The sequence below is a fragment of the Blastomyces gilchristii genome (assembly GCF_000003855.2).
Source record: "Blastomyces gilchristii SLH14081 genomic scaffold supercont1.14, whole genome shotgun sequence".
NCBI classification, from domain to species: domain Eukaryota; kingdom Fungi; phylum Ascomycota; class Eurotiomycetes; order Onygenales; family Ajellomycetaceae; genus Blastomyces; species Blastomyces gilchristii.
The window spans coordinates 294,425-311,099 of NW_003101669.1; the positions used below are offsets into that span (position 1 = coordinate 294,425).

The 16,675-nt window shown below is 46.7% G+C and overlaps 4 protein-coding genes across 4 annotated transcripts; 1 reads left to right on the forward strand and 3 right to left on the reverse strand.

Annotated features, from left to right (window-relative positions):
• Window positions 1-108: 108 nt before the first annotated feature.
• On the reverse strand, window positions 109-4,437 carry BDBG_06509 (endo-1,3(4)-beta-glucanase). Its single transcript, XM_002623024.2, has one exon. It carries the CDS (start codon window positions 2,213-2,215, stop codon window positions 842-844), a length of 1,374 nt encoding a protein of 457 aa, XP_002623070.1. The 5' UTR covers window positions 2,216-4,437; the 3' UTR covers window positions 109-841.
• Window positions 4,438-4,722: 285 nt separating this feature from the next.
• BDBG_06511 (uncharacterized protein) lies at window positions 4,723-7,981 on the forward strand. Its single transcript, XM_002623026.2, has 2 exons — window positions 4,723-6,349; window positions 6,428-7,981. The coding sequence occupies exons 1-2, from the start codon at window positions 5,584-5,586 to the stop codon at window positions 7,204-7,206; spliced, it is 1,545 nt and encodes a 514-aa protein (XP_002623072.2). The 5' UTR covers window positions 4,723-5,583; the 3' UTR covers window positions 7,207-7,981.
• A 367-nt stretch (window positions 7,982-8,348) lies between these two features.
• Window positions 8,349-14,646, reverse strand: BDBG_06512 (DENN domain-containing protein). Its single transcript, XM_031722638.1, has 4 exons — window positions 12,824-14,646; window positions 11,683-12,702; window positions 11,383-11,619; window positions 8,349-11,324 (listed from the first exon to the last, which is right to left on the reverse strand). Exons 1-4 carry the CDS (start codon window positions 13,202-13,204, stop codon window positions 10,167-10,169), a joined length of 2,796 nt encoding a protein of 931 aa, XP_031579467.1. The 5' UTR covers window positions 13,205-14,646; the 3' UTR covers window positions 8,349-10,166.
• Window positions 14,647-15,588: 942 nt separating this feature from the next.
• BDBG_06513 (uncharacterized protein) lies at window positions 15,589-16,229 on the reverse strand. Its single transcript, XM_002623028.2, has 2 exons — window positions 16,190-16,229; window positions 15,589-16,158 (listed from the first exon to the last, which is right to left on the reverse strand). The coding sequence occupies exon 2, from the start codon at window positions 16,153-16,155 to the stop codon at window positions 15,709-15,711; it is 447 nt and encodes a 148-aa protein (XP_002623074.2). The 5' UTR covers window positions 16,156-16,158; window positions 16,190-16,229; the 3' UTR covers window positions 15,589-15,708.
• Between the last annotated feature and the right edge of the window lie 446 nt (window positions 16,230-16,675).

Consider the following 16,675-nt stretch of genomic DNA (forward strand, 5'->3'; position numbering starts at 1 on the left):
GTTTGTCCCGCGTAATGAAAAATCAATAACTTATCCCAGGACTAAACAAACCTCCCAACCGTGTCGTGCCTATGGAGTATTTGACGCGAAAACCTCAAGTCTTATCCTTCCAGCTGTCTGTTCTATGTACAATGTACATGTACAGTACATTGATAATAAATAAAAAGTGGGAGTTGTACGGAGTATTCCGTTCGCCAACTCCTCCGGTAAAAATTTCCATCTGCCTGGTTTTATAAATATGTATATACGGTATATGTATGGGATGGTGGTGTAGTTCTCGTTCGCCGCAACAGTCGTTCTCGGTAGCTATCCGCGAGCAACGGCTAAGCATAAGCCACCGCTGAGTATTGCATCAACTGGAACATGGGGAGAGGAGAGTAGATGAGTCCTGTTTGCGTTCCAGGTCCAATTGTGGCTCTGTCTCTCCGTCGTGTAAGTCATGGTCATACAAACGATGCATATTATAACTATATGATGATTGGCGATGGGCGGTCTCTCTGTATGTACTGTGCTATTAGCAGTGAACCCAGGTATGTCTCAACCAGCCGCATCTAAAGAACCAGAGCACAGTAAATAAATAAGTAGAATTTATCCATTCCTTTCCTTTTAAAAGAGGAACTATTAAAATCCGAAACTCCCGACCTAGGGCATCCTCAAGTACCCAAATGACGCCAAAAAAAAAAAAAAGTGACAAAAATATACTGAGCATCCCGGGAAGGAAAATAAAAAAAATAAAATAAGGGAAAGAAAGCAAGAAAAGAAAGTAACTATGTTATTATTCTGTGAAGGGTTCCATGAATACAACTGTAATCCGCTTTCCAACAAGCGCGCTCGAACATGATCAATAATAATAATCCCACAGGATCTCTGGCACGCCGACGGTTTCCACATCATCAATCCGACACCCGACCAGGCATTGCTGACCGTTCTCAGTCGTTCCGTCATCACCATCGAAGCCATCGTACTCATATTCAAGTTTCCCACGGCGTGGCTTTAACCCATCTCCAGCCATGTCTTCCAAAGTCCGTTTGGGATGGCTATTTCCAGAAATTCCAGAGTGGACGGTAGGGCGAGTTCGGTTGAACGAATCGTAAATTTCAACATCCATGTCCGAGATGTTGTAAGCAACTTCGATCCATTCGATCCCCATCAACGCAGTCGAACCCATTGTCATATTCCCAGACCATTCGCCACCATCACTCCACAGATTGAGGACAAGCATACTCGGCTTATCGGGAACATGGTAATCGTTCTCAGCTTGAAGTTTGTTATTGAGATACCATCGCGACATGTTTGGAAACCAGTCAAGGCGGTGAGTTGCCCAGCTTGTCCAAGGGACAGGCAACTCAACAATCGTGGCAGCCCCCGGTATCTCCAGGTCAGTTAAAGGATCCCAATCTGGTTGGTTGGCATAGTGGATGAGCGTGTGCGGATCAGCTGTTAATATTTCGATGTCTGATTCAACACTGGCAGAGTGATACGTGAAAATTCCAGCCACGGCTCCGGTGGGCGGCAGACGTAGACGGAAATTAGCTGGATTCAGTTCTGAACGGTTACGGCCTTGTCTTAATATCCCGTCCTCGTCAAGCACAGATTCGTGATCCTGTCCGCCCCAATAGCTATCTCCATCTTCATGCTCGTCAACATCCTCTAGGTGTCCATCTTGACCAGCATGAAGGCGGAGCCGAACGCGAAAAGAACAATGAAAGTAATCGTGAGAGTATGTTTCGATCTCCGCTGTCGATGAATGGTCATGTAATCTCTGGGTGCGAAGGGCTATATATGTCGTGTCGCTCGCATCATTGGTTGTATCTTCGAGGACGAAAACATTTTCATAACTGTTGCGTATAGGGATCGGGAAAAGAAAGGACCCAGCTCTACTCCAGTCTTGGATCACCCAGTCGTCTAAGAAGCCTGTTTCTTCAAGAGTCATGTGGGATTCCTTTCTTGAATTGGAAGTCCTGTTTCGGGCTGGCTTAGCTGTCGTGGAGTTCGGCTGCCAGGTTTTCTCTGGAACAACAGATCGGAAATCGTAGAACTTGTAGTTCTGAAAATAACCGGGCTCGGCGCCTGAAACCACATAGCATTCACACCGGTCTGCAGGGTTATTAGGAGAATCACTTCCGTCATCGGTTGACTCCCGTGGGACCACTTTTTTCGCGCCAGCCTTGAACCATAGAACGGTAAAAAATGCAAAACACGGGAAATATTTCATAATGACGTACAGGAGAAGTTCTCGATAGCATGATAGAATAAAACTGAAACGCACCGTTGAGCCGCCTCAGCCAACGCGACATGCTGGGAGCAATCTTCGACATAGCCGCATCGTTTCTCAGTAAATAAATGGCTGCTCGATTCTGAGGAAAGTGCGATGCTGGCAAGAACGAGACGAAACGGGGAAGGCACTAGATGTTAGACAGCAATATACAGCAGTAATATCAACCTAACTGTCTCTTCTCTGGTGAGCGTCCCTCCCGAAGAGCATTTGCTCGGATAAAAAACATAAACTGGCGTCATAAAGTCATCCTGCCGTTCCTAGGTGATAGGGGTGATAGGGCTTCCGCTAGAGTTTAAAAATTCCCATACCCTCAAAACTCTTCATTTTGAAGAGAAAGACGCAATGGAAAATAGAGATGAAGCAAGTCATTGAGCTCGTCCATGCCCACCAAGGAGACAAATGCTTTCCCCTTTCCCCTTCATATTAGCCAACCCAAGATAGGTACACTGGATATTCTGGCAACTGCCACCTGAGGTCACCATTTTTCAGACATCAAGAGAATAAATATTCCCCAGCTATTAGTCACCTGGAGGACTCAGCAGGGGTGAACATGTTGTTGTGAGTTGTGATATATCCACGGTAGAAATGCATACTCAACAGCACAAGCTGGCTGACTTCCAAACTGGATGAAGCACCAGGGTTAACGGGTTTATCCACTCCGTAACCATAAACCTGCCAATGGGTCTGACCCAGGTCAAACAAGCTGGGCGATGAGATCTAGAAGAGATATCTCCCTCCCTCTCTACTCTGTAGTGTCTAATGGGAAATTATGGGATCACAGTTAAGGTACTCCGTATTGTATGGAGAGGGAGGCAGTTAGCCAAGACATATCACGGGAACGCCAAGATATCGGAACATTAATTATCCGAGTGCTGCCTGGAGACCACATAGTCCATTTTAGGAAAAGCGTCGTCTTTCGCCGACTCCCCTTTTATCTCAACCCTCGTCCTTTGGCGGTTGGCAACTATTTTTTATATAGAATCTTCTGGCGCTGCATGTTCAAAGACTCTGTTTCGGATCAGAAAGACACCCGGAGAATCGGAGAGAAGCTTTGCGCGTTACTCATAGGGCGTATCTGCTGTATGACTTTGCAGCCGTCTCGACTATCCATTGCCGTTTATATATACGCCCCCTTTCATGAACTGAACCATTCCAGACCAGTTGTATAAACTATCCTGTCTGTGTTTCCTTCTTTTCCTCATACTATAGTGGTTGTTGAGCTGTGCTAAGAGAGTTGTCCAAATTTTCACGACAGCTACATTCAGCGCTCAATTTACATACCTTCACGCCATCATGTTTGGAAAGATGATATGATTGTTCTACTAGCATATCTATAAGCAAAAGACAGTTTTATTTTGAGAGTCATCGGCTTTGTGAGATTTGTACATGCATGTTGTTCGCATGATCCACAGCCGCTCCCTTGCCCGAATGCTAGTTTTGGGTTGGACATGAAGAGTTCATGCTCAGTTTCCGCAGGACATATCTGCTAGCACGGCCCCGGGCTTCTTTGCTGATATCAATGCGAAGGGCCCCATTTCCGTGATAGGGGCTCTGTTACATACCCTCAAAACCGGAGGCCCAAATCGCAGTCTCTTTAAACTGCCCCAGACAGTTTTAAGGCCAACCAGTCCAGGAATCCATTTGCCAATGACTGCTTAGAGGCGTCAAGCGGTGTTGTGAAAGCGTAAGTGCGTTAGGCGACCCGAGCCAAAGGGTCAGTCCAATCATCTGGAATCCGAGGATCCGCGTTTCGATGACGAATGTAACGTCCCTCTCGAGCATGATAGGCGGATGGCGCACTGCAAGTTGAAAACGACCCCAGTGCCAGACGGGAAAGAACGGCTGTGTCCCAACAGTGTGATGAGTGGTATCATTACCCCTTCCCCTTGGACAACTTTTGAAAATAACCCTATGGACCGCGGATCTTTCATTCCCTATGACTCCCATGGCCGATTTTATTTTGCCAAAAATCCAATGAATACCGCGGTTGCCTGCAAACAGGCCGATTGTCTATCTATTTCCAATTTCCCGCTCAGCATATGATGAGAGGCAACAACGAAGTGCTCGCGCTCTTAGCAAGACTCAGCTCTGTAATTATGAGTGGTCATCAATAATGCCTCTCCCAACGTCCCATAATCAAGTGACTTGACTTGACTTTGTGTTGGGGGTCCCGCGGTTGATCGGCCCTTCTACCAGCAGTGCGCTGGTGGTGATTGAGCTCTTTTGCCCCAGTAGTCTACACTTTGATTGGACTCCATGACAAGATTGCTGACTGTTATTTGCAAAGGTGAGTCATGTGATATGGTCATCCCTGCTGGGCCGGGCGTTCAAACCTCCAATTTTCCGTTGATGGGATGTTTGGCTGATAATTGCGAAGCAGCCCGATCAGCTAGCGTGATACAGTGGCGGTACACTGGTTTGTTGTATTGCACTAATACAGGCTCCATGCAGGCGCCAACGCATACAGCCATTTTCGCGTTGGGTTCCATTTGTAATGTCACATTGCCCAATAAAGTCAATACACTAGGCTGCAAGTCGCTGCAAGGCCCTTGATCCTGGACATGGCTAGCTTGTTTGAGCATAGATTGACGCCCACCGCCTGCTGATGCAAACCAACAAATGCATTCCTTTCCATCGCAGCCGAGCACATCCACTTCAGCCTGCGCCCCTCCTCGTGTTCCTCTCTCTCCTCTGCCACGGGAAGATTATTGTTTCTTCCCAAGTTTTCCGGAAGCATTCGCTGTTTGGAAGAATTTTCTTCGTGCTCTAATTATCTTATTAAAAGATAATTATTTCGGATTCTAAAATTTCCTCTTTTTTCTAATTTTTCTACGTTTATTTTGCTGTGAAATCCGGCTCACTTGTCCTTTTCTGCCTTTGTTCTTCTTATGGGACTTTCGTAATACCGCTAGTGGTACGAAAGATATTTCAGGCGACACCAAGACTGCGCCAGCAGTCTTGGTATCAGCAGATATTGCCGTTTCAAGTTTAGTGTCTTTACATAGATCAAGCTGATGCATAATTCTTGCTGCGGCCCAGAGTTGAAACCGGTCTTGGGATGCCAACTTTGCCCATGAGCCCAGAATTCCCATCTTTCTCCCCCTTTTGTCGCCATCTTCCATCTTTGTTCGTCGCCTCTTTCCCTCTCTCTCCACTTTCAATCGTCCACTCTGTTACCATATCACAAAGTTTCCAACACGACTCATGCTCATATAAACGAAAATACAAATTCAAAATGGCGACCCTCAAAGCGTACATTATTATATAGGGTGCCACCCCATTCTACTTGCCCTTCTCTTGTCTTCATGATGAGCGCGGTTGAAAGGGGCCTTATGAGGGCTTCCAGTATGACGACCAGTCCGAGATTATCTACTAAGCGAGAATCGACACCACCCTCCGTCGTCTCCGATCCAGCACTCCTCCATATCCATGATCGTTTACATCAACTAGATGCCAAAGTAATCGAACTCCGTTCCTCTATCTTGACCCCCGATGAATATGTCGACCGACGAAACCGCCAGGATGAGTTCATCCGGCGAGAGTTCGACGGGCAACGCCAGGTTTGCAGCCGTATTGAGCTGAACGTTGGAAGAACGAAAAGTGACGTTACCCAACTGAAGGATGGGTTAACGCAGTTGAAGTCAGAAATGCTACAGCTAAGAACTCATGTCACCCAACTTGGCTCGAAGGAAGCATTTCTCCAGAGTGATATCACCCAACTCCAAAGTGATGTCAACCAACTTCAACTCGATGTCCAAAAACTACATGCCGATGTTTGCGCTACCCGTACCGATCTCAGCCAAATCCAGTCTATCGTAAGCCAGCTTCGCATCGATTTAATGACTCTGCGGAGAGAGACATCCCAAAACTTCGGGCTGGTTTTCTCTCGATTCTCGGCGATGGAATCGCGGATGAAACACATGGAACGCACCAGGTTCAACTCTCTCGCCCAGACGATACATGCCCCTATAACGCCAGTCCCTCTTGTCGAAGATGACGGTTCCGTTCGCTGGCCCGAATATTTCCCCCCAACAGTTTGGAAATTTTGGTGTTTGAAGAAAAGAAACAGGGGTGAGTGCATAGACATGGAATAGGGTTAAAGGGGTACTGTGCTGTGGCTTGCCGCCATACTAATCTATGAATTTCTAGTCCATCGACTCGTCGAGCTTGCCGATTTTTACGAGCTGGAAGGATACCAGTATTGGGGTCGTATGCCTCATGCCCATGATGCTACTTTCGCCACAGATGGCAATATGAGCGACTCGAGCGATTCGAGCGACCTGCCATCAGACCTCACCCGCGCAGAAGCAGCCCGAGAATATCCAGAAGCTTGCCATCAGGCGTTAGCCGCCACTCTCGGTCTGGTCTATTACAAGATCCGAAACGAAGTCGGCGAAGGTCCTCTGGGACATCACGTTCCAGCGGCCCACAAACGTCTGCAGGACGAAGTTGGATCGATCAATTCTTCATCAAGACAAAAACCAGCCAAACTCTCCCGTCGCTCTAATGAGAGCTCACCGACCAACTTACGCATCCACACCGGTGCCGCCCTCGATGCGAAGTCCATCGTTTCTGAGGGACTGGATAAGCTAGGTTGGAATGTTCACGCGTCACAGATGTCCGATGACACGATGAGTAAACTGAAGGGAATCGTATCCGATGAAGTCAACACCATCCTGCTCCACGCATTGGAACGCGGCCGGATTCGGCTGAAACCCAATGCCTTCGAACGTCACCAACAATCGCCCACAAACTCTTCCAGACTTAGCATTCGTGCCAGGCCCAACTTCGATGAATTTGCAGCACCACATGACGATGATATGGCTACTATTGCCAACACTATTCCAACCGAAATCATTTCGCCTCGATCTTCCGGGGAGGATGGACGTTGGATTCCAGGGAAGATGTCGGAAACGCCCAGTCCCTAGGGGTGTCTCCATCGCGTGGTTCTCGCGTCTATATATCTTCCTTGGACTCCAAAGTCATTTTCTCAGATCAATATTGCATGCTTGCTTTTCCCCATAGGAACCATATCTTCCTATTCACGAGCGCTTCTTACTCTTCTACGTCCGCTACCGATCAATACATTCCTACCATACTACGGTGATCAAATCTGGTTCCATTCCTTCGTTTCCACTGCTTCGCGTGTCGTTTCCCTATCGATTCGACGGGCACTTTTGGTTAACGAGGGTAAAACAACTGGGAAAGGACGGCGTTTTGGACAACCAAGCACAATGGGCGCGTCAACTAGCATCGTCCGTTTCACGTTTGATAACTGCATTTCACTGGTGTTTTCGGGGTCACCTTCTTACAACATTTATCTGGCGCTCTGTTTATATCTATTTTTTTTTCCAGCTTTTTATTCATGCCCACCTTCATGTCCAACATACCACTTCATGTCCAACGTACCCCATCCTTCACACTACTACCCTTAACACCCGCCTACTTACTACACCTTTCTGTCTTACTCTGCTCTCGCATTCTATTCTCGGCTTCCTATTTATTACATTCTTAGCGCAGATATATCCATCCCCTAACAATGCAAATACAAATATAAATTATAACAAAATCCTTGTGTGTATTCATTTTTCATTAAGAGTCTACAGAGCGAGATAGGGTAGAGTTGAAAAAGTGGTGAACAATTTTGATTAACCCCTTATTCCCATGATATTCACGTGACCATATAGCCCTAATTCAATTTTCTCAACCTTTCCAACGCCCCCTGGTGTTAGAGGCTCTTATAATTGGATATCAGGGTACGGAGTAGAAGAGCAGTATATCACGTATATTGATTGCCCTTAAAAAAATAAAAAAATAAAAAAAAATAAAAAAGATAGAAATTTGCTGACTCGCGAGCTGGCACCCATCCCTTTCACCTCCTCGTCCGCAGCCTTGTAAGCAGCGTGGTTATATCATGTAAGGCTGGGAAAAGCAAGCCCCTTGGAGCTTAGTGAATAACAAAAATGCCAAACAGGCATACGTACATTCCCCGCTCCTCATTCCCCCCCCAACACCCAAAGTAGATGTGTGAATGGACAACAAATGAAAAGAAAAAAAAAAAAAAAAATAGCTGCCGTGAAGTTATATTTTTTATCGACCACAAGAGAAAGAAAGATAAGATCAAAACTCAGCCTTCTCTCGTCCCATCCCTTCCTACATTCAAATCTCCCGTCTATTTGTTTGTTTAACCATGGCATGTAATGGCGTGTGTCGCAACACCACACCGTGGTCGCCATACAAAGTTACAAACCCGACAGACGAGACCAATAATAAAATATAGTTAACTAACCAAACGTCCGTATATAAATCTCCTCCAACAAATCTCACTAGGGTTCGTAAGGTATGATTATATTATCCTCCTCTCCTCTAGTTACCCTACCTAGCAAAAAAGACTTACTATCCGGCTAACACAGCACAGTACGAGCGTTCACTCCTTTCGTACCGGTTGGGTTGGTTGGCTACATTCCCCGCGTAGCAGGCAGGCAGACAGGCGTACAGTGGTGACCACCACCAGCCTTGTTTGCTTGATCGTCTTCATTGCTTGCTCTTCGCGCAATGTGTGGTTTTCTGGCATTATCATGTTTGCTGAAATGCTTTATCTCACATAGGTATGTAGCACACTCGTAGGAAGCCTCGTGGATAAAAATGACCAAAGATGTTACTACTGAACTCAAAAGAGGTCGAGAAAACGAACTCAGGGTATATAACGATCAGCGAACATAGTATAGTAAATATAACAAATGGCGATTAAATAAAGAAACAACGAAAGGCTATATATATATATATAGGGGAGGAAGAAGGAAATGAGAAATGAGGAAGCTACGAAAGTAAGCAAAAGGGGGAAGAACAAAAAAAGGAAGAAAAATCGATTGGAGATTCAAAAAATAAAAATAAAAATAAAACGAAAATAAAATAAATAATACTAGTTAACTAAAGGAGGGTGTGGGTGTACGTCCTGTGCCACGAAGGGACCGCCAGGAAAAGAGGAAAAAAAAAAAAACAAAAGGGGAAGGGATCGCGCACGAAAAAGAGAACACAATACATATACACATATAAGAGGTGAGAAATACAAAGAATTTGGGAAAGAACTGAAAATATGAAAATATGAAAACGGAAAGAAAATTCAAAACAAGGGAAAAGGAGCGTTTCATAGATAAAAAAGGTCTGGTGCGGCGTATGCATATTTTCCTCTTCAGTAGAATCCCATCCGCTGCTCGTGTGAACTGCGGGATGATACATATAGAAGGTGCCTAGCACTATCTTTCTTTTGTCTCACTCTTTGTTTGGCGGGATATGACGGGCGAGAGGATCAAAAAACATGTCGAGAAGATAGTTTGGGTTTAAATCAGACCGGGCAAGGGAATTGGAAAATAGAAACAAAATAAGCTGTACACATGGTTTCGCATCACATATATACCAAATATATTTGTTTTGATAGACAGACAGATAGAAAAAGACACTTTTGAAACGCTAGCCTAGTTAGTATAGGCTGAGTGGATGGGCGGAAATAGGCGAGCTCTGCGTCTGTTTTACAGTGGCAGAAAGGTAATACTGTTAACAGGCTGAAAGGGGGAATAAGTTAGTTTGAAAAATAAATAAAACATCTAGCTTGAAAATAAAACAAAGAGAAGAAAAGAGGAAAGAAAACAAAGAAAATAATCCACCCCCAACAGATAAATAATAAAGTTATAATAGCAAGAGAGCTCGAAACATAAGTCAAAATCATGGATGCAACTCCCAAAGGGCGCCATTACTTGTCGATGCTGCCGTCATTGAGCGTGGAAAGAGTATTCGTAGATCTAGATTCCTTATTGAATCAATGTGTGTGGTGTGGGTTGTTGACTGGCGAAAGGACGACGCTCTATCAAGATGGTTTTCGTTCCTACTCTTACGTGATAACACGGGCAGTGTCAGGTCTCATAATGTGTTGACTAGGTTGTTTTGACACGGTGCCGCTGTCGATGTGTCCATCTGCACACTCCATGCCGTACGCATGTTCATCCTCGTCTTCCACGATTTTAGTCGGAAGATCACCGGGTCCATATTGCTGGCTTGACCGCTCGGGGATTGTGGAGCTGCTGACCATGGACATCGATGTGCTGGATCGATGATGAATAAGATCTGGAGTTGGTGGAATACTGGAGGCGCGTCCATCTGGGCTCAAGTAACTGCTGTCATTGTCGCCGACTTCACTTCCATCTGTGCGGATAGAATGTTCGTTCCCATCGTCAGTGGGGCCAAGGCTGCTGCCTTCCCGGCTCTCCTTGCTGGCCTGGAGCGATTCTTCGAATTCTGCATCTTGGGCAAGATGGAGACCCTCGACAGCAGCGGCACACTGGTCGCTAATGTTGCGGATTATGTTGGCAATTGCATCTGTCTTATCGCGCAGGTGACGATCAGCAACATCAGACATGCTCAGTGCGGAGTAGCGTTTGGCTCGTTTACTGGGGTTCAGCAAGTGTTGTTCCATTTCAGGGGTAACATCTTCCCCATTACCTGCACTGGAGCGGGTTCCGAGTCTAGAGCTAGATTTCATGTGATGAACACCCTTAACGGAACTCGTTTCATTGGTATCGCGGCCGCTGATTGATTCGGTCTCAGTAGCATCTTCACGGATATCGTCATAGCCTTCCTGAATATATCCAGAGAGTTCTGGAGTGGTTCCCAGAGAGCGAACAATATGTTCCATGTGATGCGCCTGGCCATTGATGAGGCTTCGAAGATGGAGTACCACACGTTGGGCTTCATCACGTTGACGCAACAAAGTATCGCTAGTATGTTGCAAGGCACCGATCTCTTTAGCGTTCCGTTTCCTCTCACGCTCGAGTTCCTCAGCAATCTCTTGCTGGAGGACCAAGGCTTCGAGAGCATCGTCGCGCTGTTTTTCAGTTCCAGAAAGTCGGAGGGTAAGGCGAGCAGCATCGTCTTTCTGTTGGTCAATAAGACCAGTAAGACGGCGGTTCTCACGTTTGTGAGATTCAATTTTGACTTTCAGCTCAGAAGTCTCCTTGGTAAGTTGTTCAGCAAAGGCTTGGAACTTGAGGAACTGTAATGATAGTCAGTAAGCTTCCTTTAACTCTCAGGAAGACCATATGATAATATACCTGCTGTTTCCATGTCTCCAGCTCTTCGACCAAAAAGTTGTTGCGCTTGGTAACTTTGGAAAGCTCCGTATCCATTCTACCTTTGAGGTTGATGAAGTCTTGCCATGCTTCCATGGCATCTCTGGAGTACTGGTTACGCTCACGAACGATTTCGTTCAAGTGTCTCATGGAAACCTTGGTCATCAATGGTTTCTTGACAGATCCACCAAAGAGAGCTTTAACTCCAGTGTTTCGGCCCTACAAAGCGGCTTAGTATTTCACCTTGTACAAATTCTCTAGAAAATCATATCATATACTCACTAATTTTTCGCAGACATGGTCCATTACGGCCATGACGCCATCCTGATTCCACCAAGCTGGATCTTGGACACTCTCAACTTCACCTCGCATAACAATGATCTGGCCGGCTGGGATCAATTTACCTCCACCGTAGGCTGATCGGAGGTGCTGAGGAACGCCAGATTGGGTAACATCCCCATTGAGAGCCTGGGTCAATCTGTTGATCATTTTGGTCCTCTGGCCTGGAGTCAAAATGTTTGGAGGGCTGGAAGTCAATACAAAATTGCGGTCCAAATCAACTACCAAGGCATCAGATGGAGCGGTGAACAGAGTCTTGCATTCCGCAGTAACACCAAGAATGTATGGACCGGGCTCCTGGACGAGCTCCTTTGCGTGGCGCGCATGGACAACTGGGCAGTAGAGACCACTCCATTCGTAGACTCGCACACAGAATCGAATTGTTTCGGCGGCCACTGTTAGCATGGCTGGGTAATGACTGACGAAGATTATACGGCGGGTGGGCGAGACAGCGGCTTCAATAACACCCACAATATTCGGAATAGACAAACAGTTGAACAGGGGCCACATAGCGAAGTTTTGGTATCCGGTTTGGGAGGAGGGAAATTGGTAGCATAGTGCATAGTCCTTCATGTCAATCCGAACCAAATCATTGAGTCGTGGCGCTGGGAAGCTGAGAATGCGGGATACTTCTTCAGCGTGGAAAAGATTGGTAGCTTTGTTCCAGTGGATCCACATGCCACGGAGGTAGTCACCAAGAAGATCGTAGAGGGGGTATCTGGATAAGAAACTGAGGCAGTATGGAATCCAATAAGTTTCGTCTGGGGTATCATAGAAATCCGGCTCTGTTTTCCTGCGCAGCTCGCGAATGGTCTCCGCACGTTTCTCATCTGCTCGAGACCATACACGCAGCGCAATGCCATAGAGAGTGTGAGAGGAATCCTGTTGGAGAACGAATGAATGGTGTACACAATGAGGTTGGTTCTTGCCCGTGCAGATTTCAACGTCATGAGGGAAACAAGCCTGCAGAAATAGATATCAGCCCAAGTTCGAGTTCCAGCATTTGCGAAGGGTGTAGCGTATGGGGTGGGGTCCTGCCATAGCATCTTCATGGGTAGGTTGGACAGCTCCTGATGGGACTTACTCTCATTGCGGAATGTAGTGCCCTCGCAATCTCGTTATCCTGTTCTAGTCTGGGACTGCTGCCCAAGATCTCAGGTAACCAGAATTGACCAACAGCTCCCTTCATATGACCGATCTTTCCCTGAGCGGGAGGTGGAGCCTTCACCCACTGTGACGGCTCACGGCCAACGCCACAGACCATGTAGGCATGAGTGAGAGTTTTAGGAGTTTGTTGAGCTGGTTTCATATTCAGCGTCGAAGGGATGGGTTGGGTGATCCGGGAATGAAGTGAGGAAGTCCGACTTGGGATAACAAGGGAGTTGTCTCCCTGATCTCGGGTTATTGGGCGGTCCCTGGTGGCAGGGCGAACGAAGGACGCATGGTCTCTCAATGACGGAGCCATGGTAAAAGAATGTTGCTTGCTGATTTCGATGTCCTTCTAGAGGATCAATCGATCGATCGATCGATCGATTGGAGGGGGTTTGATATTACTCGTTTCCGGTTTTATTGGAGAGGGTTGGCGGATGGATGGGTTGCCCTCTGCTACAGCGAGGAGCAATGGTTGCCAGCAGTTGTTTAAGGGGAAAAAAATAAAATAAAAAGTCAAAAAACAAAGAAAACCACTTGCTGCAAACAAACACACAACGGGTATAGTTAGACAGAATCCAAAGCCTCTTCTATCGATCTACGAGAAGAAATAAATAAAATAAAAATCAAAAATAACAAAAATAACAAATATCGGTCCGTGACACAGAACAGATAGATCAATAAGACCCAATCGAAATAATATGATCGAAGTTGCTTGGGGGGGACCGTCAGAGGGGGAATTGAGCAGGAGAAAAGCTATTGTGCCCGTTGCCCTGATGAACCGCAGGAGAGATCAATGGGTCATTCAATCGATCAATTGGCGAAACAGGAGGGTTCCACGCTGATAAAAAGGAGTGACACGGGGGGCCACTGGTACGCAGTCAGGTCTGGCGGGCGAAGAAGAAGAGCTCCAGGCTGCGACACGACGCACCAAGAGGGTGCATCCAACGCAGAGAGAAGTTTGATAGAACAGAGTGAAAAGGAGTGGTGGCGAAAGGAAAGATAATTGAGGGAGATAGAGAGGGATAGAGAGAGAGAGAGAGAGAGAGAGAGAGTCAGGGGCCAGCAGAGAGAAGAAAGAGAGAGAGTGGAGAAGAGGCGAGGAAAGGAACCCGCCACAAGCAACAAGCAGCGTTGGTTGGCGCAGGGGCACTGGATGCCGCCAGGGGGGGGGGAGGGTTTGAGGGGGAAGCGGGCGGGCAGGGCAGGGCAGGGGAACGAGGGCTTGCCTGCTGCTTGGGGCTGCTGGTCCTGCTGGTCGGGGCTAGGGCGAGCTTCAAGCCTGCAAAAGGGGCCCGGAGTGGGGTTCCAGGGTTCGGGCTGGCGGGGGTTGTGGGCGTTGTGGGCGTTGCGGGCGTTGTTGGGGCGAGCCCGGGTGGAAGGGAGGACAACGCTTACCGAAATGCTCCTAGCCCAAGGACAAGAGCGGTATTATTAACTGTAGCTATTCTTCCCCCTCTGAAACCCCCTATTATCATTATTTATTGTTGTTTTATTATTGTTATTCGCATCCACCTACTTGCCATTTCTTTTTCAATTGCTTTATCACTGGGTGTTCTGAATTCACATGCCACCACTCCTCACGCAGAAGGCAGTGAAGTTGAATAATAACTTAACACCCAAACAACCACATTCAAGAAACAGGGAGCAGAAAATAATAATAATCATGATGAAAGATGTCAAGCGTGGAAGGTTAACAAAAAAATCAGGCTCTATCGGCTTGGCAAAGGAAGCTAGCGGCAAGCGTTTTCCCGTTCTAAACTTCTTTAATCATCCCATCCCATCCCATCCCATCCAGCTGTTGAGCCTATCGCAGGCGGCCAAACCCCACCAGCTGAGCAAGCCCCTGACTGGACTGGTTGGTTTCGCCGCCCCCTTATTAGCAGCGTAGACAACTAGACAACGCCACATGGTCGGTGCCAAGGTTACCACACAACACATCTTACAGCGTAGTTCGGTAACTTACGCATGGTACAAGGTTCATCGGTTCCAGCCTTCTTCCTTCAAGCCTCAAGCCAGGCCTTCATATTCAATCAGAGCCACGGACGACGGCTCTTGGGTATCGTATCATATCTGACATCCCGAAAATAATAATTGGGTAGAGCCGTTCCCCCTCATTATTAGCCATGCTGATAAATCGGCATCAAAAGGTTTCTTGGGAGAAAAAAAAAAAAAAAAAAGCAAAACCATAGATTGAAACACATTACCCCCCCTTCCACGTTAGAAAACCAGCCGAAACGATCGATGGCTAGATCCCACCTCAAATTGATATTGGTGACACAATACATACCCAATCCCTCTAACCTGGTGAAAGAGAGGGTTGAATGATTTCTACATTTTTCTGAAGGGTTTCTTTCTGTGCAAATCAGGCAATTGAACCCTCCATCTGTTGTTACCTCTTCAACTCCAGGCCAAAGGTGTGACAAAACTATTGCATGTTACGTGCAACCCGATTCTACAGGTGAGGGGGTCCGTCTGACAGCCACGCCACGCCCCCTCGAACGGTATCCACGCACCGCTACTTACGATAATCAGCGAAAATGGCTGTTAAGAATCGTTCAAAATGACTGGTCGCCACGGCCGTTACGCAGTAATACATTATTATTGTTTATGTTAGGCCGGTTCTCCATGACTCCGGCTCCAAGGAACACTTAAGAAGAGGAGAAGGAACGCGCACTGCATACCAGACCAATAGTGGGCAACAAAATTGGCATACTGACCAACATGAATTTATGTATCTGCGTGTTTTAAAATATCTCTGATGCGTTTCTTTTGTTAACCCTCTCTCTTTACTCCGTACTCCGTACGGAGTACCTCTCTCTAAATACCAATCGCCCAGTTCTTCAAGAAGCCCTCCGCAAACGGTATGATTCGCCCAACACCGGGAGCTTGCCCACTTACTTGGCTATTCAGTTGATAACTCAGTCCAATCACTTTGTGTAGGCTACTGGGGCAAAAGAGCTCAATCACCACCAGCGCCTGCTGGTAGAAGGGCCGATCAACCGCGGGACCCCCAACACCCCCCCTCGGACCAGCTACCACAGAGTACAGTACTGTACTCCTCTCAGTGGCTCCCTTCAGTGGCTCCCCATAGTGGCTCCTTTCAGTGGACTCAGTCCTAGGGCTCAATGGACTTCTAGGGCACACTCCTGGGATGTCTCTTGGCACTGTTAAATGTCCAGGGTATTTGTTTGGAATTTTTAAGTCCATTCTGGGATCAAACCCATGCATGTTGACCACAGCGGGGCTCACACTCAACGGTCTCATAACCTGTAAGCTCACGCTAAACGGGTCTCATAACCTGTAGGCTACTGGGGCAAAAGAGCTCAATCACCACCAACCGCGGGACCCCCAACACTTTGTCTTTGTCTTTTTCTCTCCTTTTCAAGCTATTTTTCCTTTTTTTTTTCCTTTTTTTTTCTTTTTAAACTATTACAATTATGCGGGTCTGTGCATTTGCTGTCTGGTCCCTGACCCAAACTACGGAGTAGTCAACTGTTCTTCCAAAAGAATGGTTAGTTGATGAATTTCTTTTTACATTTTCAGGGTCCTCATGATGCCCTTCTTTATTTTACTCCGTACTTGTCTTGTGGCTTTTCAGTTACGCCCCATTCACCGTTGGATAGCAAATTGTAACCGCTGTATGGTTCGGAACTCGCTGATCATCATTTGTTTACAACCCGTTTTTCTTCCTTCTGGGACCGTGTGCTCTTTCTCTCTCTCTTTCTCTCTCTCTCTCCCTCTCCCTCTCTTTTTATTTCATTTTCATTTCATTTTATTTATATTA